The 20,283-nt window shown below is 50.6% G+C and overlaps 2 protein-coding genes across 3 annotated transcripts; one reads left to right on the plus strand and one right to left on the minus strand.

Annotated features, from left to right (window-relative positions):
• Positions 1-1,195: 1,195 nt before the first annotated feature.
• On the minus strand, positions 1,196-17,056 carry METTL9 (methyltransferase 9, His-X-His N1(pi)-histidine). The gene is made up of 5 exons (XM_075283769.1): positions 16,733-17,056; positions 14,579-14,769; positions 12,647-12,856; positions 12,214-12,398; positions 1,196-1,793 (listed from the first exon to the last, which is right to left on the minus strand). Exons 1-5 carry the CDS (start codon positions 16,889-16,891, stop codon positions 1,591-1,593), a joined length of 948 nt encoding a protein of 315 aa, XP_075139870.1. The 5' UTR covers positions 16,892-17,056; the 3' UTR covers positions 1,196-1,590.
• IGSF6 (immunoglobulin superfamily member 6) lies at positions 3,973-10,769 on the plus strand. Of its 2 annotated transcripts, none has more exons than XM_075284518.1 (6): positions 3,973-4,036; positions 5,302-5,628; positions 6,733-6,836; positions 7,337-7,396; positions 7,678-7,758; positions 10,631-10,769. In XM_075284518.1, the coding sequence occupies exons 1-6, from the start codon at positions 3,973-3,975 to the stop codon at positions 10,685-10,687; spliced, it is 693 nt and encodes a 230-aa protein (XP_075140619.1). In that variant the 3' UTR covers positions 10,688-10,769. The 2 variants fall into 2 exon arrangements, with proteins under 2 accessions (XP_075140619.1, XP_075140620.1); XM_075284519.1 differs by having other exon boundaries at positions 10,634-10,769.
• Positions 17,057-20,283: the final 3,227 nt, after the last annotated feature.

Below are 20,283 nucleotides of genomic sequence, written 5' to 3' on the forward strand. Positions count from 1 at the left end.
TCAACGCTGCCGCCGGCTCCTGTCTTGTACATCGCGTCTACAAGCCAGGAGCCGGCGGCAGCGGCGAAGCGAGGAGCTGACACAGGTCAGCTCCTCGCTTCAGCCGCATGTGTCAGCGAGAGAGAGACGCAGTGGCGAAGCGAGCACGTGAGCAGCTTCAGCCGCATATGTGTCAGGGAGAGAGGCGGGCAGCGGCGAAGCGAGGAGCTGACCTGTGTCAGCTCCTTGCTTCAGCCATGTGTTCAACTCAGATCGGCGTCCTCTGGACGCCGATCTGAGTTGAAATCGGGACATACCTCCCTCCAACCGGGACCGCGGGACATGTCACTCAAATCGGGACTGTCCCGCGGAAATCGGGACGGTTGGGAGGTATGGATGTCCGGAGCATGGCGTACCTGGCGGCCTCTCAGTCATACGATGGAGACTTTCCATGCTGTGCGCTCATCCTGGGATGTGTATTGTGCACTGCAAGGTCTCTGGCTCTGTCCCCTTCTCTCCCCCTGTCCTTTGTTATGTCCTCACCTCTTGTATTACTCGTGTTCTATAGCGCCCTTTTCTATAGGTACTTTCTTCTGACCTCATTTTGATGGTTTGGTTTGGCAGTCACATGTTGTGCTGCTGCTGTGTCCTTTGTATCTATAGTGTATCTGATCCCTATAGAATGTGATAATGTATCTATAGTGTATCTGATCCCTATAGAATGTGATACATGTATCTGATCCCTATAGAATGTGATACATGTATCTATAGTGTATCTGATCCCTATAGAATGTGATACATGTATCTGATCCCTATAGAATGTGATAATGTATCTATAGTGTATCTGATCCCTATAGAATGTGATATGTGTATATATATATAGTGTATCTGATCCCTATAGAATGTGATACATGTATCTATAGTGTATCTGATCCCTATAGAATGTGATACATGTATCTGATCCCTATAGAATGTGATACATGTATCTATAGTGTATCTGATCCCTATAGAATGTGATACTTGTATCTATAGTGTATCTGATCCCTATAGAATGTGATAATGTATCTATAGTGTATCTGATCCCTATAGAATGTGATACATGTATCTGATCCCTATAGAATGTGATACATGTATCTGATCCCTATAGATTTGCACCCTTGTTCTCTGTTAATTTTAATACAAACGTAACCATGAAATAAGCGAAACGCACGGACCGTAATCTTTGGACGCTTTATTGACATGATTAAAAAAACATGTGCTTTTGGCTTGCAGATCTTTGCGGTGGCCGACACGGAAGGCTCGGACATCGGCTGTTATACATCTTATTGCGAGAGGCAGATTCTCGGACACTGAAATCTCACAAGTATAACAAGATGATCGATGCCGGGAACTATAAAAATAGCTTCACCCCTGCTGGAAAGGCCGGCGCGGCGGAGTCCATTAAAAAAGGTTCCTATCGGAGATTCTGTACATGTACAAACACAGACACTCACATATATAGGTGGCTATACGGCTTATAAACAGGGCCCCGCGGGAGGGGTTGGCCGTCGCGGTTATTGGGTCGCTCTGGGCAAATCTTCTGGTTCAGGAGGAATAAAAAGGCTCAAAGTCCTAAACCGGCCGAAGAACGAAAACGGCATCGTCCAGAACGTAATAGTCATTGTACATGTCGCCTTCACATAAATAGGGGAGTCTGGTGAAGGCCTCCACCACAAAGCCCGCTTCTTGGAAGACCGCCGCCAGGCTGTTCACTTGCTCCTCCCAGACGGAGCCGTTGACTTCCATGATTTCGGACGGCTTCTCCCATTTGCCTCCTATTAATAGACAGAATAGTAAAGATTAGTGTTTGGAGCACCATGAGCCGCCCCCTTGTACATGACGCCCTACCTGTGGGCACAGCCTGGGATTACAACTTACATACTGAGGACTGGTCAATATTAGACTGATAGGTGGGGGATGGGGTGACACCGCTGCGGTGAGCGGAGCTGAACTGCAATACCAAGCACGGCCACCATACAATGTGCAGCGCTGTGACACTGCCACATGAGCCAATCCAGCTGATTAGTGGGGGTGTCAGGCGTCAGACCCCCAATCATCTGAGACTGATGACCTACTACAACATGACATCATTAATAGCAGATACAAGGTATCACATTCTATAGGGATCAGATACATAATAGATACACGTATCACACTCTATAGGGATCAGATACACTATAGATACACGTATCACATTCTATAGGGATCAGATACATAATAGATACACGTATTACACTCTATAGGGATCAGATACACTATAGATACACGTATCACATTCTATAGGGATCAGATACATTATAGGTACATGTATCACATTCTATAGGGATCAGATACACTATAGATACACGTATCACATTCTATAGAGATCAGATACACTATAGATACATGTATCACATTCTATAGGGATCAGATACATAATAGATACACGTATCACACTCTATAGGGATCAGATACACTATAGATACACGTATCACATTCTATAGAGATCAGATACACTATAGATACACGTATCACATTCTATAGAGATCAGATACACTATAGATACATGTATCACATTCTATAGGGATCAGATACATAATAGATACACGTATCACATTCTATAGAGATCAGATACACTATAGATACATGTATCACATTCTATAGGGATCAGATACACTATAGATACACGTATCACATTCTATAGAGATCAGATACACTATAGATACATGTATCACATTCTATAGGGATCAGATACACTATAGATACACGTATCACATTCTATAGAGATCAGATACACTATAGATACATGTATCACGCTCTATAGGGATCAGATACATTATAGGTACATGTATCACATTCTATAGAGATCAGATACACTATAGATACACGTATCACATTCTATAGAGATCAGATACACTATAGATACATGTATCACATTCTATAGGGATCAGATACATAATAGATACACGTATCACACTCTATAGGGATCAGATACACTATAGATACATGTATCACGCTCTATAGGGATCAGATACATTATAGGTACATGTATCACATTCTATAGGGATCAGATACACTATAGATACATGTATCACATTCTATAGGGATCAGATACATAATAGATACACTATAGATACAAGTATCACATTCTATAGGGATCAGATACATAATAGATACAAGTATCACATTCTATAGGGATCAGATACACTATAGATACACGTATCACATTCTATAGGGATCAGATACATGTATCACATTCTACAGGGATCAGATACATTATAGATACATGTATCACATTCTATAGGGATCAGATACATTATAGATACATGTATCACATTCTATAGGGATCAGATACACGTATCACATTCTATAGGGATCAGATACAAGTATCACATTCTATAGGGATCAGATACATTATAGATACATGTATCACATTCTATAGGGATCAGATACATTATAGATACATGTATCACATTCTATAGGGATCAGATACACGTATCACATTCTATAGGGATCAGATACAAGTATCACATTCTATAGGGATCAGATGTATAATGTGACAGGTTCCCTATAACATATTCCATGTATCACAATTGTACACCAGTCAATGATCAGCCCAATAGTAAAACAATGACATTTCTGAAACATTTCTAAGGATTTCTTCTGATCTCCATCTCCGACGCCCAATAATCCGGCCGTGTCCATGACGTGAGCAGCCGCGTCCAGCGCTAGGACAGGTTTCTGCTGCCGTCCATATAACGTGGCAATATAAAGGATTATCTTATATAAGTAACAGTGTGATCGAGAGCAAAGAGACTAAAAACGCAGCAGCCAAGAGATCTGAGAGAGGCGATAGGGAAGGACATCAAGGAACGAAATCTGTCACCAGGAAATGACCCAACAGCTACACCCGGGCCGCCGCCGCCGCCGACAAGGCGCAGTTCCCCTTTCAGAAGGAAAAGCCCAAGACAAGAGATGGAGCCCGGCAGCCGAGGAGGATGGATCGTCCTGCAGCTCGTCCTCCTACATTGTCACACAGGTAAGTCACTCACCTGCTGGGCGTCTATACAGGATCACTACGAGTACAGCCGCGACAATGAGCCCAACGCGTCTTACACTGGCCGCAGGCTCTACTGTATGGACAACGATAAGATGTGGCTTGTAGCTGTAGGACACGTCACAATGTACATACGGCGCACACACCATAGACGGCCCCTATACAATGAAGTGGTGAATATTCTCAGTATGTGCACACTATAAGTCTGACCCATCTCCAGATACCCTTATGTATACGTGTGTATATACATTAGACATATATATATATATATATATATATATACACACACACACGGACGTACATGCACACACAACAAACTGTACTCAGTATTGTAGCAAAACATATCAGTAAGTAGATCAGCAGCAGAGATGGCGGTATGATGCAACGGTTCGTGCAATGCTATGGTTCGGCGCGATGCTGGGGTTCGGCGCGATGCTGGGGTTCAGCGTGATGCTGCGGTTCGGCGCTGTGGTGCTCGTAGGATCTGGACATATCCTTTCCATCGTGTCCTTCTAATATGATCCGTCCATTTTTGCCGCTCCCATATTCCTTGCACCTAATCTGTGACTCCGGGTGAGCCCATAATAACCCCCAGGTCTTACCCAATAACATGGCCGCCTTATCCTCACCAGCAGACAATACAGTGACAAGCACAGGGCGCCAGGACATGTAAGCAGTCGGGGGCCACAGCTTCGCCCCCATGAGCGGTCTCCATCACTTTAGCTCTACAATCTCAGTGACTTCGGGGAATATCCTGAACTACAATTTTACTTTCTAGTGTCTTGTAAGAAACAGAATTTGCAGAAACACTTTTGGTTTCCGAGAAGTGCAAGATGAGATGTGCGGCTCTTCCTCATCTTCAGGACGCTGCCGAGACGAATCTCACACGTAGGCTTCACACTTGGGCTCCGTTCACACGGCTGAATCTCATTCATTTCAATGATTTTTGGCTTTTGTTGAAGTTCAGGTAGATTCTGCCCGACTACACTGAAGTGAATGAGAGGCGAAATCCCCCCTCCCCCCCCCCCCCCCGGTCAGATGTGGGAACTCCAGGGACAGACGGATAGAGATTTATAGACAGATTCAGGGTTTGTCATTTGTATCTCTGCTCATTCTGGGCTTAGGAGTCCAGTGGGCGGTCCTACTTCATGACGGGCTGTCAATCACTGCTCAGACCCGCCCCCTGTACTCATAAATCACCCCAATCATAGCCATAAGCCTGTCATCATGCTGTGTTTGCCCCCCAGGGGTCAGAGGTTGTTCCGTGGATGTGACGCAGGACGATCAGTGTAAGGCCCTTCTGGAGCAGAAATCGGTCACTCTAAGGTGCGATATTAAGGCCACGGACTGTCCGGCCACCAGGAGCGTCGTCTGGTTTCGATATTTGGCTTCTACACATGAAGAAATAAACGGTACAGTAAATCGCTTCAAAGTGGAACCGGCCAATGAAAAGGACGGCCTGAAAATTGAGAATATAGAAGTTGCGGACAGTGGAATATACATTTGTGGCGTCACGTATCCCGGATATCTACAACACACGAAGACCGGGAGAGGAACAACCCTAATAATACAAGGTAAGGCCCAGCACACCAGAGCCCCGACACCAGGGCCACAAGGCGCCCAAAATGGCCGCACCTCAGGGTTGGCACAAATGGGGCTCAATAGTACGCAACATACGGAAAAAGGAGGGAAATCACAGAGACTTAGTAGCCAGCCCGAGGAATTCAGGAGCCAACAGACCCCCAACCAGAGTCACCGTGGTGTAAGAATGGGGGTTCAGGGGCTGAGGCCCCCCAATCAGGACAATGAGGGGCCAGCGGGGCTCGTCTGGGTGAGGCACAATAGACAGTCAGAGTCTGTACATGTACAATGGATAGAGAGATAGATATGTATAGATGTGTATAGAGAGCGCCCGCACCGTGTATAGAGAGCGCCCGCACCGTGTATAGAGAGCGCCCGCACCGTGTATAGAGAGCGCCCGCACCGTGTATAGAGAGCGCCCGCACCGTGTATAGAGAGCGCCCGCACCGTGTATAGAGAGCGCCCGCACCGTGTATAGAGAGCGCCCGCACCGTGTATAGAGAGCGCCCGCACCGTGTATAGAGAGCGCCCGCACCGTGTATAGAGAGCGCCCGCACCGTGTATAGAGAGCGCCCGCACCGTGTATAGAGAGCGCCCGCACCGTGTATAGAGAGCGCCCGCACCGTGTATAGAGAGCGCCCGCACCGTGTACAGAGAGCGCCCGCACCGTGTACAGAGAGCGCCCGCACCGTGTACAGAGAGCGCCCGCACCGTGTACAGAGAGCGCCCGCACCGTGTATAGAGAGCGCCCGCACCGTGTATAGAGCGTGCAGTACTAGGCAGTATATCATGACTCTCACATATTGGGGTGCTCCCCTTTGGGGGGTATTTGTAGGACCCCCCGCTCCCCATCTCCTGGATATCACTAGTGTTGGCCAGTCCTATCTGGTGAAGTCCAGTAGAAGGTAATGGAGAGACTCGCGCAGTGAACCCCCCACTTACTGCAGCCGTGAGACAGGGACCCCCACTCTATAGCTGCAGGTCCCACAGGCGGATCCTATAAATGTCCCATATGGAAATCTCCTTTAAGGCAAAGTGTTGCGGTGACCGTTCCGGCTCCAGGTCCTTTAGTTACCGCCATCTGTCTCCTACTGCAGAGAAACCTGATGTGGCGCTGACTCCGGCCACCAGCGCTCTGCTAGTCCTCTGCACCCTGCTGACTCTATACTGCACCGCTGTGTTCTCCTACTACTGCTATAAGGTGAGTCCTCTTCTATACTAATATATATGGAGACCCCATGGGATGGGCACAGCCGCAGCCTGTTCACTATATAGGGGAGTCACCGAGCAGAACTGTGGTATAAAGCATGGTGGAGGGACAGAGCGGCAGCCTATGAGGACCCCCGGGGTGGGTGTAATACGACATGGAATCGGTCAGACTGAGTGCGGCTGCTCTGTGATAAGGGGGGGCTATACAGCGCTAGGCCATTACTGGGGGATCCCATAGGAGAAGTGGTAAATATTGGGCTGGTGGGTTCAGTCACCTTCGCCCCCAGTTCCCCCTCCCGAGCTGTGCGGACAAGACCTGGAGAAATCTGAATGTCCTGGGTGACTTTGTAGAACTGGCCAAGTGCAGAGATAGAAGCCCCCTCCCCTCCCCCAGGGACAGGCGCACTCGGGGGCACTGCTATTACTTTTACTTGCTCAGAACAAAATCTGTTTGAAGCAAAAATATTTCCCAAAATTCTACAAATTTACTAGACAAAATGGAAATTCTGGAAATCTGCAGGAACTAAGCGGAACGCCACACCAAAAGGAAATGTAAGTAATATCACGTGTGTGCTATGTGTGTGTACTGCGTGTGTGTGCTATGTGTGCATGCTGTGGGTGCTTGCCATGTGTGAGCTGCATTTGTACTGTGTGTGTACTGCGTGTGCCATGTGTGTACTGCGTGTTTGCTGTGTGTGCTATGTGTGTGCTGCGTGTGCCATGTGTGAGCTGCATTTGTACTGTGTGTGTACTGCGTGTGTGCCATGTGCCTGCTGTGTGTGTTGCGTGTAGCCCGGTACATGACACATCCTGAGCTTTTACGTCTCCTACAGAGAAATCTCAGGCCCAGAAGTATCTTCCAGAACATCGCAGCAGAATATCACAGGAGATACGATCGGAAAATCAAAATGCAGGTAAGTGAATAAAGTCTTGGCCCTGATACCTATGTACAGCTGGGGGACATGGGGGTGACGGGGTGCAGATGGCGGCCCCTCACATTCAGTCTATACAGCTAGGGGACATGGGGGTGACGGGGTGTAGATGGCGGCCCCTCCTATACAGCTGGGGGACATGGGGGTGACGGGGTGTAGATGGCGGCCCCTCCTATACAGCTGGGGGACATGGGGGTGACGGGGTGTAGATGGCGGCCCCTCCTATACAGCTGGGGGACATGGGGGTGACGGGGTGCAGATGGCGGCCCCTCCTATACAGCTGGGGGACACGGGGGTGACGGGGTGTAGATGGCGGCCCCTCCTATACAGCTGGGGGACACGGGGGTGACGGGGTGTAGATGGCGGCCCCTCCTATACAGCTGGGGGACATGGGGGTGACGGGGTGTAGATGGCGGCCCCTCCTATACAGCTGGGGGACACGGGGGTGACGGGGTGTAGATGGCGGCCCCTCCTATACAGCTGGGGGACACGGGGGTGACGGGGTGTAGATGGCGGCCCCTCCTATACAGCTGGGGGACACGGGGGTGACGGGGTGTAGATGGCGGCCCCTCCTATACAGCTGGGGGACATGGGGGTGACGGGGTGTAGATGGCGGCCCCTCCTATACAGCTGGGGGACATGGGGGTGACGGGGTGTAGATGGCGGCCCCTCCTATACAGCTGGGGGACACGGGGGTGACGGGGTGTAGATGGCGGCCCCTCCTATACAGCTGGGGGACACGGGGGTGACGGGGTGTAGATGGCGGCCCCTCCTATACAGCTGGGGGACATGGGGGTGACGGGGTGTAGATGGCGGCCCCTCCTATACAGCTGGGGGACACGGGGGTGACGGGGTGTAGATGGCGGCCCCTCCTATACAGCTGGGGGACACGGGGGTGACGGGGTGCAGATGGCGGCCCCTCCTATACAGCTGGGGGACATGGGGGTGACGGGGTGCAGATGGCGGCCCCTCACATTCAGTCTATACAGCTAGGGGACATGGGGGTGACGGGGTGTAGATGGCGGCCCCTCCTATACAGCTGGGGGACATGAGGGTGACGGGGTGCAGATGGCGGCCCCTCACATTCAGTCTATACAGCTGGGGGACATGAGGGTGACGGGGTGCAGATGGCGGCCCCTCACATTCAGTCTATACAGCTGGGGGACATGGGGGTGACGGGGTGTAGATGGCGGCCCCTCCTATACAGCTGGGGGACACGGGGGTGACGGGGTGCAGATGGCGGCCCCTCACATTCAGTCTATACAGCTGGGGGACATGAGGGTGACGGGGTGCAGATGGCGGCCCCTCACATTTAGTCTATACAGCTGGGGGACATGAGGGTGACGGGGTGCAGATGGCGGCCCCTCACATTTAGTCTATACAGCTGGGGGACATGAGGGTGACGGGGTGCAGATGGCGGCCCCTCACATTTAGTCTATACAGCTGGGGGACATGAGGGTGACGGGGTGCAGATGGCGGCCCCTCACATTTAGTCTATACAGCTGGGGGACATGGGGGTGACGGGGTGCAGATGGCGGCCCCTCACATTTAGTCTATACAGCTGGGGGACACGGGGGTGACGGGATGTAGATGGCGGCCCCTCCTATACAGCTGGGGGACATGGGGGTGACGGGGTGCAGATGGCGGCCCCTCACATTCAGTCTATACAGCTGGGGGACATGGGGGTGACGGGATGTAGATGGCGGCCCCTCACATTTAGTCTATACAGCTGGGGGACATGGGGGTGACGGGGTGCAGATGGCGGCCCCTCACATTTAGTCTATACAGCTGGGGGACATGGGGGTGACGGGATGTAGATGGCGGCCCCTCACATTTAGTCTATACAGCTGGGGGACATGGGGGTGACGGGGTGCAGATGGCGGCCCCTCACATTTAGTCTATACAGCTGGGGGACATGGGGGTGACGGGATGTAGATGGCGGCCCCTCCTATACAGCTGGGGGACATGGGGGTGACGGGGTGCAGATGGCGGCCCCTCATATTCAGTCTATACAGCTGGGGGACATGGGGGTGACAGGGTGTAGATGGCGGCCCCTCCTATACAGGTGGGGGACATGAGGGTGACGGGGTGCAGATGGCGGCCCCTCACATTCAGTCTATACAGCTAGGGGACATGGGGGTGACGGGGTGTAGATGGCGGCCCCTCCTATACAGCTGGGGGACACGGGGGTGACGGGGTGCAGATGGCGGCCCCTCACATTTAGTCTATACAGCTGGGGGACATGGGGGTGACGGGGTGCAGATGGCGGCCCCTCACATTTAGTCTATACAGCTGGGGGACATGGGGGTGACGGGATGTAGATGGCGGCCCCTCCTATACAGCTGGGGGACATGGGGGTGACGGGGTGCAGATGGCGGCCCCTCACATTCAGTCTATACAGCTGGGGACATGGGGGTGACAGGGTGTAGATGGCGGCCCCTCCTATACAGCTGGGGGACATGGGGGTGATGGGGTGTAGATGGCGGCCCCTCACCACTCACCTGATGCCTTTATTGCCGTACACATTACAGCGCACGCAGGATCTGCAGATATTTTAGGTCCATCACAAGCTTATAGGCTATGCACACCTTAGATGGCCAAAAAAATCATGTAACCCCCTGACCTAAACCCGTACAGATGACAGGTCGCCATATAACCCCTGACCTAAACCCGCACAGATGACAGGTCGCCATATAACCCCTGACCTAAACCCGTACAGATGACAGGTCGCCATATAACCCCTGACCTAAACCCGTACAGATGACAGGTCGCCATATAACCCCTGACCTAAACCCGCACATCTAACCAATGACACATTGTTTCCTCCTAAGCCTAATATCAGGCTCCTTCTCAGCAGAACCAGGTCATCGAGGACGAGACGATCTATCAGAACACACAGAATTTACACTGAACACAGAAATGGCTCCGAAGCAAAAAGCAGGAACAAGTAGCAGAGAAGAAATGGACAAAGGTCGGAGGATATTTTAGTAATAAAACTAGAGAAACCCCAAATCAGTCTCTGCAATACAAGTACATGAGCGGGAAGCAGCGAGGTCAACGATAATCCCACATAGAGCCGGGGATCCCCCATAAGTCACCTCCAGAACAATGCAAAAATGCAAGGGGGGGGGGAGGGGAAGAAAGAGTGAGAGAGAGAAAGAAAGAGAGAAGGAGAGAAAGAGAAACAGAGAGAAACAGAGAGAGAGAGAGAGAAAGAGAGAGAGAGAAACAGAGAGAGAGAGAGAGAGAGGGAAAGAGAGAGAGAGAGGGAAAGAGAGAGAGAGAGAGAGACAGAGAGAGAGACAGAGAGAGAGACAGAGAGAGAGACAGAGAGAGAGACAGAGAGAGAGACAGAGACAGAGACAGAGAGAGAGACAGAGAGAGAGAGAGAGACAGAGAGAGAGAGGAGAGAGAAGGAGAGAAAGAGAGAAACAGAGAGAGAGAAGGAGAGAAAGAGAGAGAAGGAGAGAGAAGGAGAGAGAAAGAGAGAGAGGAAGAGAGAGAAGGAGAGACAGAGAGAGAGAGAGAGAGAGAGAGAGAAACAGAGAGAGAGAAGGAGAGAAAGAGAGAGAAGGAGAGAGAAGGAGAGAGAAAGAGAGAGAAAGAGAGAGAGGAAGAGAGAGAAGGAGAGACAGAGAGAGAGAGAGAAACAGAGAGAGAGAAACAGAGAGAGAGAGAAAGAGAGAAGGAGAGAGAGAGAAGGAGAGAGAGAGAAAGAGAGAAGGACAGAGAGAGAAGGAGAGAGAGAGAAAGAGACAGAGAGAGAGACAGAGAGAGAGAGAGAAGGAGAGAAAGAGAGAGAAGGAGAGAGAAAGAGAAGGAGAGAGAAAGAGAAGGAGAGAGAAAGAGAAGGAGAGAGAAAAAGAGAGAAAGAGAGAAGGAGAGACAGACAGAGCGAGAGAGACACCGACATCAGAAAAACGGATCCATGCAGTGACCGATAACAGCAGAGGGGACCCCATGACTGTAATGGGGGCAGCAGGGAGCTCTCCTTTCCTCACTGACACCCCTAGAGAAAACATTTGGGGCTTTCAGGACTTATTTGCCCAGCAGACGGCTCCTGAGACAGAGGTGAATGGAGAAGGTTTCCGGCTATGGACACCGGCTCTGGCATAAGAGAAGCTCAGGCCAGGGTGACATCTGCGCTGTGCGGCTCTGGTCTAGTTAGTGGTGGGGTTTGGTTATTTTGGATTGGTCGCCCAGTGGCCCCGTCTGTACTTTGTACCTTCTCTCCACCCCAGGTCTCCTATTAGTCACAGCAGTCACACTCGTGCAGAGCCTCTCCATATATATACGCAGTGGATAAGACTCGGCACAAGGTTCCTGGTGTGATAAGATATCGCTCAGATCCAGCAATCACAGGGGGCAGTAATGGTGGGGCAGAACTACTCGTCCTCTCCCTGACCCTACAGATATAAGGCACTGCCCCGCACTTACCATTCTCCACATAAGGGTGAAATGGCAGGACCAAGGCTAATATAACCCGACCGCGTGTCGGCTCAAGGACACTTCTCATCTCCTTCAGTAAGGTGACGGGCTGGTGACAGCGATCCAGGAGGTTTAAGCAGCTGATGACATCGTACTGGAAGCCGGTGCGCTGCCACTCCTCAATATGAAGAACTCTGCAAATAAGAAAAGAGCGGCTCAGTGCAGAAAAGGTCTCGGCAGCTCCTCGGTGGCGTCTCGTCTTCATGGTGATACAACCTGCTAAATCTAAGGCACTATAAAGGGGTCTTCTCAGGTGTAAGATAAGGAGGCCCTTAGGATAGTCCCGGGGCCCCCCATTGTAGCACCGGAGAAGGTCCAGTCACTGCTGATGGAAAGGACTTGTCCATCCCGTGTGCAGACGGCGGCCGCGGCCTCATCATACCTGTACTTCTTCTTCTGAAGTTGCCATATCATGGTCTGCGACATCTCAGTGACGTAAATTTCTTCAAAGTGTGGACTCATAACCTTCGTCACTTCACCGTCTCCGGCCCCCAGGTCCAATAGTCTGTGAGATTTCCAATCTGGACCAATTTTGAGAAGTCTCTGGAACTGCTCTGGAGAAAAGACAAACATGGACCCTCTCCCAAGGAGCCTGAGGACAAAGGAAGAGGAGGTCACGTCTTCAGGTGGATACCAAGCGTGGCCTATGACTGCGGCATAACAGTCAGAGGAGCCCTTAAAGAGGACCTTTCACCATATCCGGGCACATGCAGTTCTATATACTGCCAGAAAGCTGACAGTGCGCTGAATTCAGCGCACTGTCGGCTTTCCCGATCTGTGCCCGGTGTGAAGAGCTTACGGCCCGGTACCGTAGCTCTTCTATGGTCAGAAGGGCGTTTCTGACCATTAGCCAGAGACGTCCTTCTGCCTCGCGGCGCCTATCGCGCTGTGCTGTGGAGCCGGGAGGAACGCCCCCCTCCCCCTGCTCACACAGCTCGTCCATAGACGAGTATTATCAGGGAGGGAGGGGACGTTCCTCCCCGCTCCACAGCACAGCGCGATTGGTGCCGCGAGGCAGAAGGACGTTCCTGGCTAATGGTCAGAAATGCCCTTCTGACTGTAAAGTGCTACGGTACCGGGACCGATAGCGCTTTACACCGGGCACAGATCGGGAAAGCCGACAGTGCGCTGAATTCAGCGCACTGTCAGCTTTCTGGCAGTATATAACACTGCCTGTGCCCAGATATGGTGAAAGGTCCTCTTTAAGCAGCCATATAAGAAGCCGCGTTACATCAGCCGTCAGAGCACAAGAATTCTATAGAATAATAATAATAATAATAATAATACTAAGAATATAATACTAATACTAATAATACTAAGAATCATACTACTACTAATAATATAATAATAATAATAATAATAATAATAATAATAATAATAATATAATAATAATAATAATAATACTAAGAATAATAATAATAATACTAAGAATAATAATAATAATAATACTACGAATACTAATAATATAATAATAATACTAAGAATATAATACTACTAATAATAATACTAATAATACTAAGAATCATACTACTACTAATAATAATATAATAATAATAATAATAATAATAATAATAATAATAATAATAATAATAATATAATAATAATAAAATAATATAATAATACTAAGAATACTAAGAATAATATAATAATAATACTACTACTACTACTAATAATAATACTAAGAATACTAATAATATAATAATAATACTAAGAATATAATACTAATAATAATAATACTAAGAATACTAAGAATCATACTACTACTACTACTAATAATATAATAATAATAATAAAATAATAATATAATAATAATAATAATAATAATAATAATACTAATAATACTAATAATAAAAAATAATATAATAATAATAATACTAAGAAGAATAATAATAATAATTAATATAATAATAAGACTAATAATAATAATACTAAGAATCATACTACTACTACTAATAATAAAAAATAATAAGAATATTAATATGAATAATAATACTACTACTACTAATAATAATACTAAGAATAATAAATAATATAATAATAATAAAATAATAATATAATACTAATAATATAATAAAATAATATTATTATTATTATTATTATTATAAGACTAATAATAATAATACGAATAATAAGACTACTACTAATCGCGGCTTCTCTGTAACTCTCGGTAACTCCCGGCTGGCACGCCCTCCTATGTTACTATAAAGGGGCGCCCTACACCCCGGCTGCAGGTATCACGTTCTGTCATGGCCGTCTGGGCAGAGTGTGAGGATACTGACATCTTATACTGTTGTATGACGACCACCGCACTCACCCATTGATGGAGGTCCTGGACATAAACATGCTGAAGACGGAGGACATGAAGGAGTGGTAGAGCTGTATGGACAACCAGCCGGACTTCTCGATGCTGCGGTTCAGGAAGGTCTGCGTGCCTTGGTCCAGGAAGCTCTGGATGAAGATCGGCTCAAGGTCTTCACTTAATTTCTCTTTGTCACATAAATACCACTAGAAAGAAGGAGAAGACGGCGACGGGTTTATATAAGATCTGTATAAGAGCGTCAAGTAAATACAAGGTATAAGGAGCGAGGAGGGCGGCATTCAGACATGGCGGGATTGTGCTGCAGATCTTACACTACAGATCGGCGCGGTGTACCGTATTCTGGACGCTCAATACTGTGAGGAGTCTCAGAGGTCCAGTCCAGAGATCACAGCATCAATTTACAGGGGTGAAACCTGCCAAAAGCAGACTCACTAACCCCGCCCCTCCCCCCAGACTCCACCCCCTCCCCCCAGACTCCACCCCCTCCCCATATAATAGTGACACACAGGATAACACGTAATAGTGACAGGCAGGATAACACTGTAGACAGCACCGGATATAGGACTGTATACAGCACCGGCTATAGGACTGTATACAGCACCGGCTATAGGACTGTATACAGCACCGGCTATAGGACTGTATACAGCACCGGATATAGGACTGTATACAGCACCGGCTATAGGACTGTATACAGCACCGGCTATAGGACTGTATACAGCACCAGCTATAGGACTGTATACAGCACCGGCTATAGGACTGTATATAGGACTGGCTATAGGACTGTATACAGCACCGGCTATAGGACTGTATACAGCACCAGCTATAGGACTGTATACAGCACCAGCTATAGGACTGTATACAGCACCAGCTATAGGACTGTATACAGCACCAGCTATAGGACTGTATACAGCACCGGCTATAGGACTGTATACAGCACCGGCTATAGGACTGTATACAGCACCAGCTATAGGACTGTATACAGCACCGGCTATAGGACTGTATACAGCACCGGCTATAGGACTGTATACAGCACCAGCTATAGGACTGTATACAGCACCGGCTATAGGACTGTATACAGCACCGGCTATAGGACTGTATACAGCACCGGCTATAGGACTGTATACAGCACCGGCTATAGGACTGTATACAGCACCAGCTATAGGACTGTATACAGCACCAGCTATAGGACTGTATATAGTATATAATATAGTATATAGTATAGTATATAGTATAGTATATAGTATAATATGTATATAGTACGTTTAGTCTGGAGTCACATGTATATAGTACGTGGAGTCCGCAGTCACATGTATATAGTACGTGGAGTCCGCAGTCACATGTATATAGTACGTTTAGTCTGGAGTCTGCCATGATGAGGTGACACTTCACTGCACACCAGGTAAGTTCAGCCCCATTCACATGAATGGGACTGAGCTGCAGAAGAACCAAAGGGAAGGTGGAAATGGCGTCCGACATCAAAGGGGTTTCCAGGATTAGTAAGTAATGGCTGCTCTCATAACAGCGCCACATCTGACCATAGGTTGTGTCTGGTATTACAGCTCAACTCCAGTGGGAAGCGACACAACCTGTGGACCGGGGGGGGCAATGAAAACAGCAGCGGCCATGTTTATATAGAGCAATCCATTCACCCAGCAGGCACAGCGCCCCCCAGAGCACCATGGCCGCGTCAGTCAGCTGATCATTGGGTTTTAAAGTCTCCCCCCCCCCCCAAATCCATGTGATACACCATCATGTCCGATCAGTGGCGGCCCCCCAATAATCACAATAACAATGGGGCTCCAGCACAGAGGCTCCGCCTTCTCGTGTTCTGAAACAGCGCCACTCCTGGTAGGAGGTTGCATTGCAGCAGAAAAAAAAATATCAAGGGTTCAGCCCCTTAAAGGGGTTGTACAGGCCCAGAAGACATGGCTGCCTTTTTGTCCAGAAACAGCGCCACACCTGTCCAGGGGTTGTGGAAGGTATTGCAGACAAATGACCCAGACGTGGATGAGGCCAAGCTGCAGTACCAGGACCGGCCTGCGGACAGGTGTGGGGCTGATGTGGAAGAAGGCAGCCATGTTTCCCCTGTGCTGGCAGACAATGGCCGTGTCCCACCCGTGTCCCCCATCCCCAGAGCCGGGCACACACCTGGTGGCTGACCTCCCAGTAAGGGGCCTGGTTGGGGCTCAGCATGTTCATGTACAGGGATCTGGTCAGGTGACTCCTCAGGTACCGGCTGCTCCACATCTTCTTCACCACGGCCAGGCAGAGCACGTAGGTGACTACCCAGCCGACGAACACTTTCATCTGAGCAGCCGCGGCTGATGTCCCCCGGAACCGAGCCGGTACATGGCCCACATCGGCCCGAAGCGGCGACTGATGGGTGGGAGGAGAACAACCGTGCTGGGAAGGAGGGGTGACCAAGACTGGAGAGGGGCGGAACCGAACTCATCGTCCTCGTTTCCACACGGACATTTTGCAGGTGATCACACAACAAAGAGGCTGCAGAGGGCGCTCTAGGCCACACCGGCCCTGCTGTACGAGTGAAGCTTGCCTCTATGGTAACTACCTCCGCTGACACCTCACGAATCGTTCTGATGACGTAGAGGTCACGTGTTATATAGAAAACCAACCAGGGATTAACCCCTTCCTGTGCTGCGGAGTGAGCAAGTCTCACCCCCGACTCCGACACAGCCTGACCCCGACATAGCCTGACCCTGACACAGCCTGACCCCGACAACTCCCCAACTCCGACACAGCCTGACCCCGACAACTCCCCGACACAGCCTGACCCCGACAACTCCCCGATTCCGACACAGCCTGACCCCGACAACTCCCCGACACAGCCTGACCCCGACAACTCTCCGACTCCGACACAGCCTGACCCCGACACAGCCTGACCCTGACAACTCCCCGACTCCGACACAGCCTGACCCCGACAACTCCCCGACACAGCCTGACCCCGACAACTCTCCGACACAGCCTGATCCTGACAACTCTCCGACTCCGACACAGCCTGACCCCGACAACTCCCCGACTCCGACAACTCCCTGACTCCGACACAGCCTGACCCCGACAACTCCCCGACTCCGACACAGCCTGACCCCGACAACTCTCAGACTCCGACACAGCCTGATCCTGACAACTCTCCGACTCCGACACAGCCTGACCCCGACAACTCCCCGACTCCGACAACTCCCCGACTCCGACACAGCCTGACCCCGACAACTCCCCGACACAGCCTGACCCCGACAACTCCCCGACTCTGACACAGCCTGACCCCGACAACTCCCCGACTCCGATACAGCCTGACCCCGACAACTCTCAGACTCCGACACAGCCTGATCCTGACAACTCTCCGACTCCGACACAGCCTGACCCCGACAACTCCCCGACTCCGACAACTCCCCGACTCCGACACAGCCTCACCCCGACAACTCCCCGACACAGCCTGACCCCGACAACTCCCCGACTCCGACACAGCCTGATCCTGACAACTCCCCGACACAGCCTGATCCTGACAACTCCCCGACTCTGACATAGCCTGACCTCGACAACTCTCAGACTCCGACACAGCCTGACCCCGACAACTCCCCGACTCCGACACAGCCTGACCCTGACAACTCTCAGACTCTGACACAGCCTGACCCCGACAGCTCCCCGACACAGCCTGACCCTGACAACTCTCAGACTCTGACACAGCCTGACCCCGACAGCTCCCCGACCCCGACACAGCCTGACCCCAACGACTCCGACACAGCCTGACCCCGACAACTCCCCGACACAGCCTGACCCCGACAACGATCAGACTCCGACACAGCCTGACCCCGACAGCTCCCCGACTCCGACACAGCCTGACCCCGACAACTCCCCGACACAGCCTGACCCCGACACAGCCTGACCCCGACAACTCTCCGACACAGCCTGATCCTGACAACTCTCCGACTCCGACACAGCCTGACCCCGACAACTCCCCGACTCCGACAACTCCCTGACTCCGACACAGCCTGACCCCGACAACTCCCCGACTCCGACACAGCCTGACCCCGACAACTCTCAGACTCCGACACAGCCTGATCCTGACAACTCTCCGACTCCGACACAGCCTGACCCCGACAACTCCCCGACTCCGACAACTCCCCGACTCCGACACAGCCTGACCCCGACAACTCCCCGACACAGCCTGACCCCGACAACTCCCCGACTCTGACACAGCCTGACCCCGACAACTCCCCGACTCCGATACAGCCTGACCCCGACAACTCTCAGACTCCGACACAGCCTGATCCTGACAACTCTCCGACTCCGACACAGCCTGACCCCGACAACTCCCCGACTCCGACAACTCCCCGACTCCGACACAGCCTCACCCCGACAACTCCCCGACACAGCCTGACCCCGACAACTCCCCGACTCCGACACAGCCTGATCCTGACAACTCCCCGACACAGCCTGATCCTGACAACTCCCCGACTCTGACATAGCCTGACCTCGACAACTCTCAGACTCCGACACAGCCTGACCCCGACAACTCCCCGACTCCGACACAGCCTGACCCTGACAACTCTCAGACTCTGACACAGCCTGACCCCGACAGCTCCCCGACACAGCCTGACCCTGACAACTCTCAGACTCTGACACAGCCTGACCCCGACAGCTCCCCGACCCCGACACAGCCTGACCCCAACGACTCCGACACAGCCTGACCCCGACAACTCCCCGACACAGCCTGACCCCGACAACGATCAGACTCCGACACAGCCTGACCCCGACAGCTCCCCGACTCCGACACAGCCTGACCCCGACAACTCCCCGACTCCGACACAGCCTGACCCCGGCACAGCCTGACTCTGACACAGCCTGACCCCGACAGCTCCCCGACTCCAACACAGCCTGACCCCGACAACTCCCCGACTCTGACACAGCCTGACCCCGATCCCTGCTGGTGAGCTGTTTGAAGGGACTGCAGTGATTATGCCGTGACCACTTCATGGTTTACATTACTCATAGTGACCATGCAATGTAACACACCCCGTAGTCAGACCATAGAATACAATAATAGCACTTCCATATGGTAACTTACATAGGACTACTGCTTACCCCGATCCTACACCAGATTTATCACAGTGACTGATCCTACACCAGATTTATCACAGTGACCGATCCTACACCAGATTTATCACAGTGACCGATCCTACACCAGATTTATCACAGTGACCGATCCTACACCAGATTTATCACAGTGATCGATCCTACACCAGATTTATCACAGTGACCGATCCTACACCAGATTTATCACAGTGACCGATCCTACACCAGATTTATCACAGTGACTGATCCTACACCAGATTTATCACAGTGACCGATCCTACACCAGATTTATCACAGTGACCGATCCTACACCAGATTTATCACAGTGACCGATCCTACACCAGATTCATCACCGGATCATAAATCTGTCGTGGCTTCAGACTCTCTACTCTATGTTTAGTTGGCTTATTTTCGCCACTATCTTTCAACACAATTTTGGCAGATCGTGTGCAATTAAGCCACGCCTCCTTTTCCTGACAATCCACACCCACACGTTGAAAAAGCCCAGCCCAGCTTAGACGTGTGTCAGGTTTACACCAATGTCTAGTCGTATCCACAATAGTAAACCTGAGCCCGTGTGAATTCTCTGTAGAGATGATGGTGACTGG

This window comes from Leptodactylus fuscus, chromosome 8 (assembly GCF_031893055.1).
Source record: "Leptodactylus fuscus isolate aLepFus1 chromosome 8, aLepFus1.hap2, whole genome shotgun sequence".
NCBI lineage: Eukaryota > Metazoa > Chordata > Amphibia > Anura > Leptodactylidae > Leptodactylus > Leptodactylus fuscus.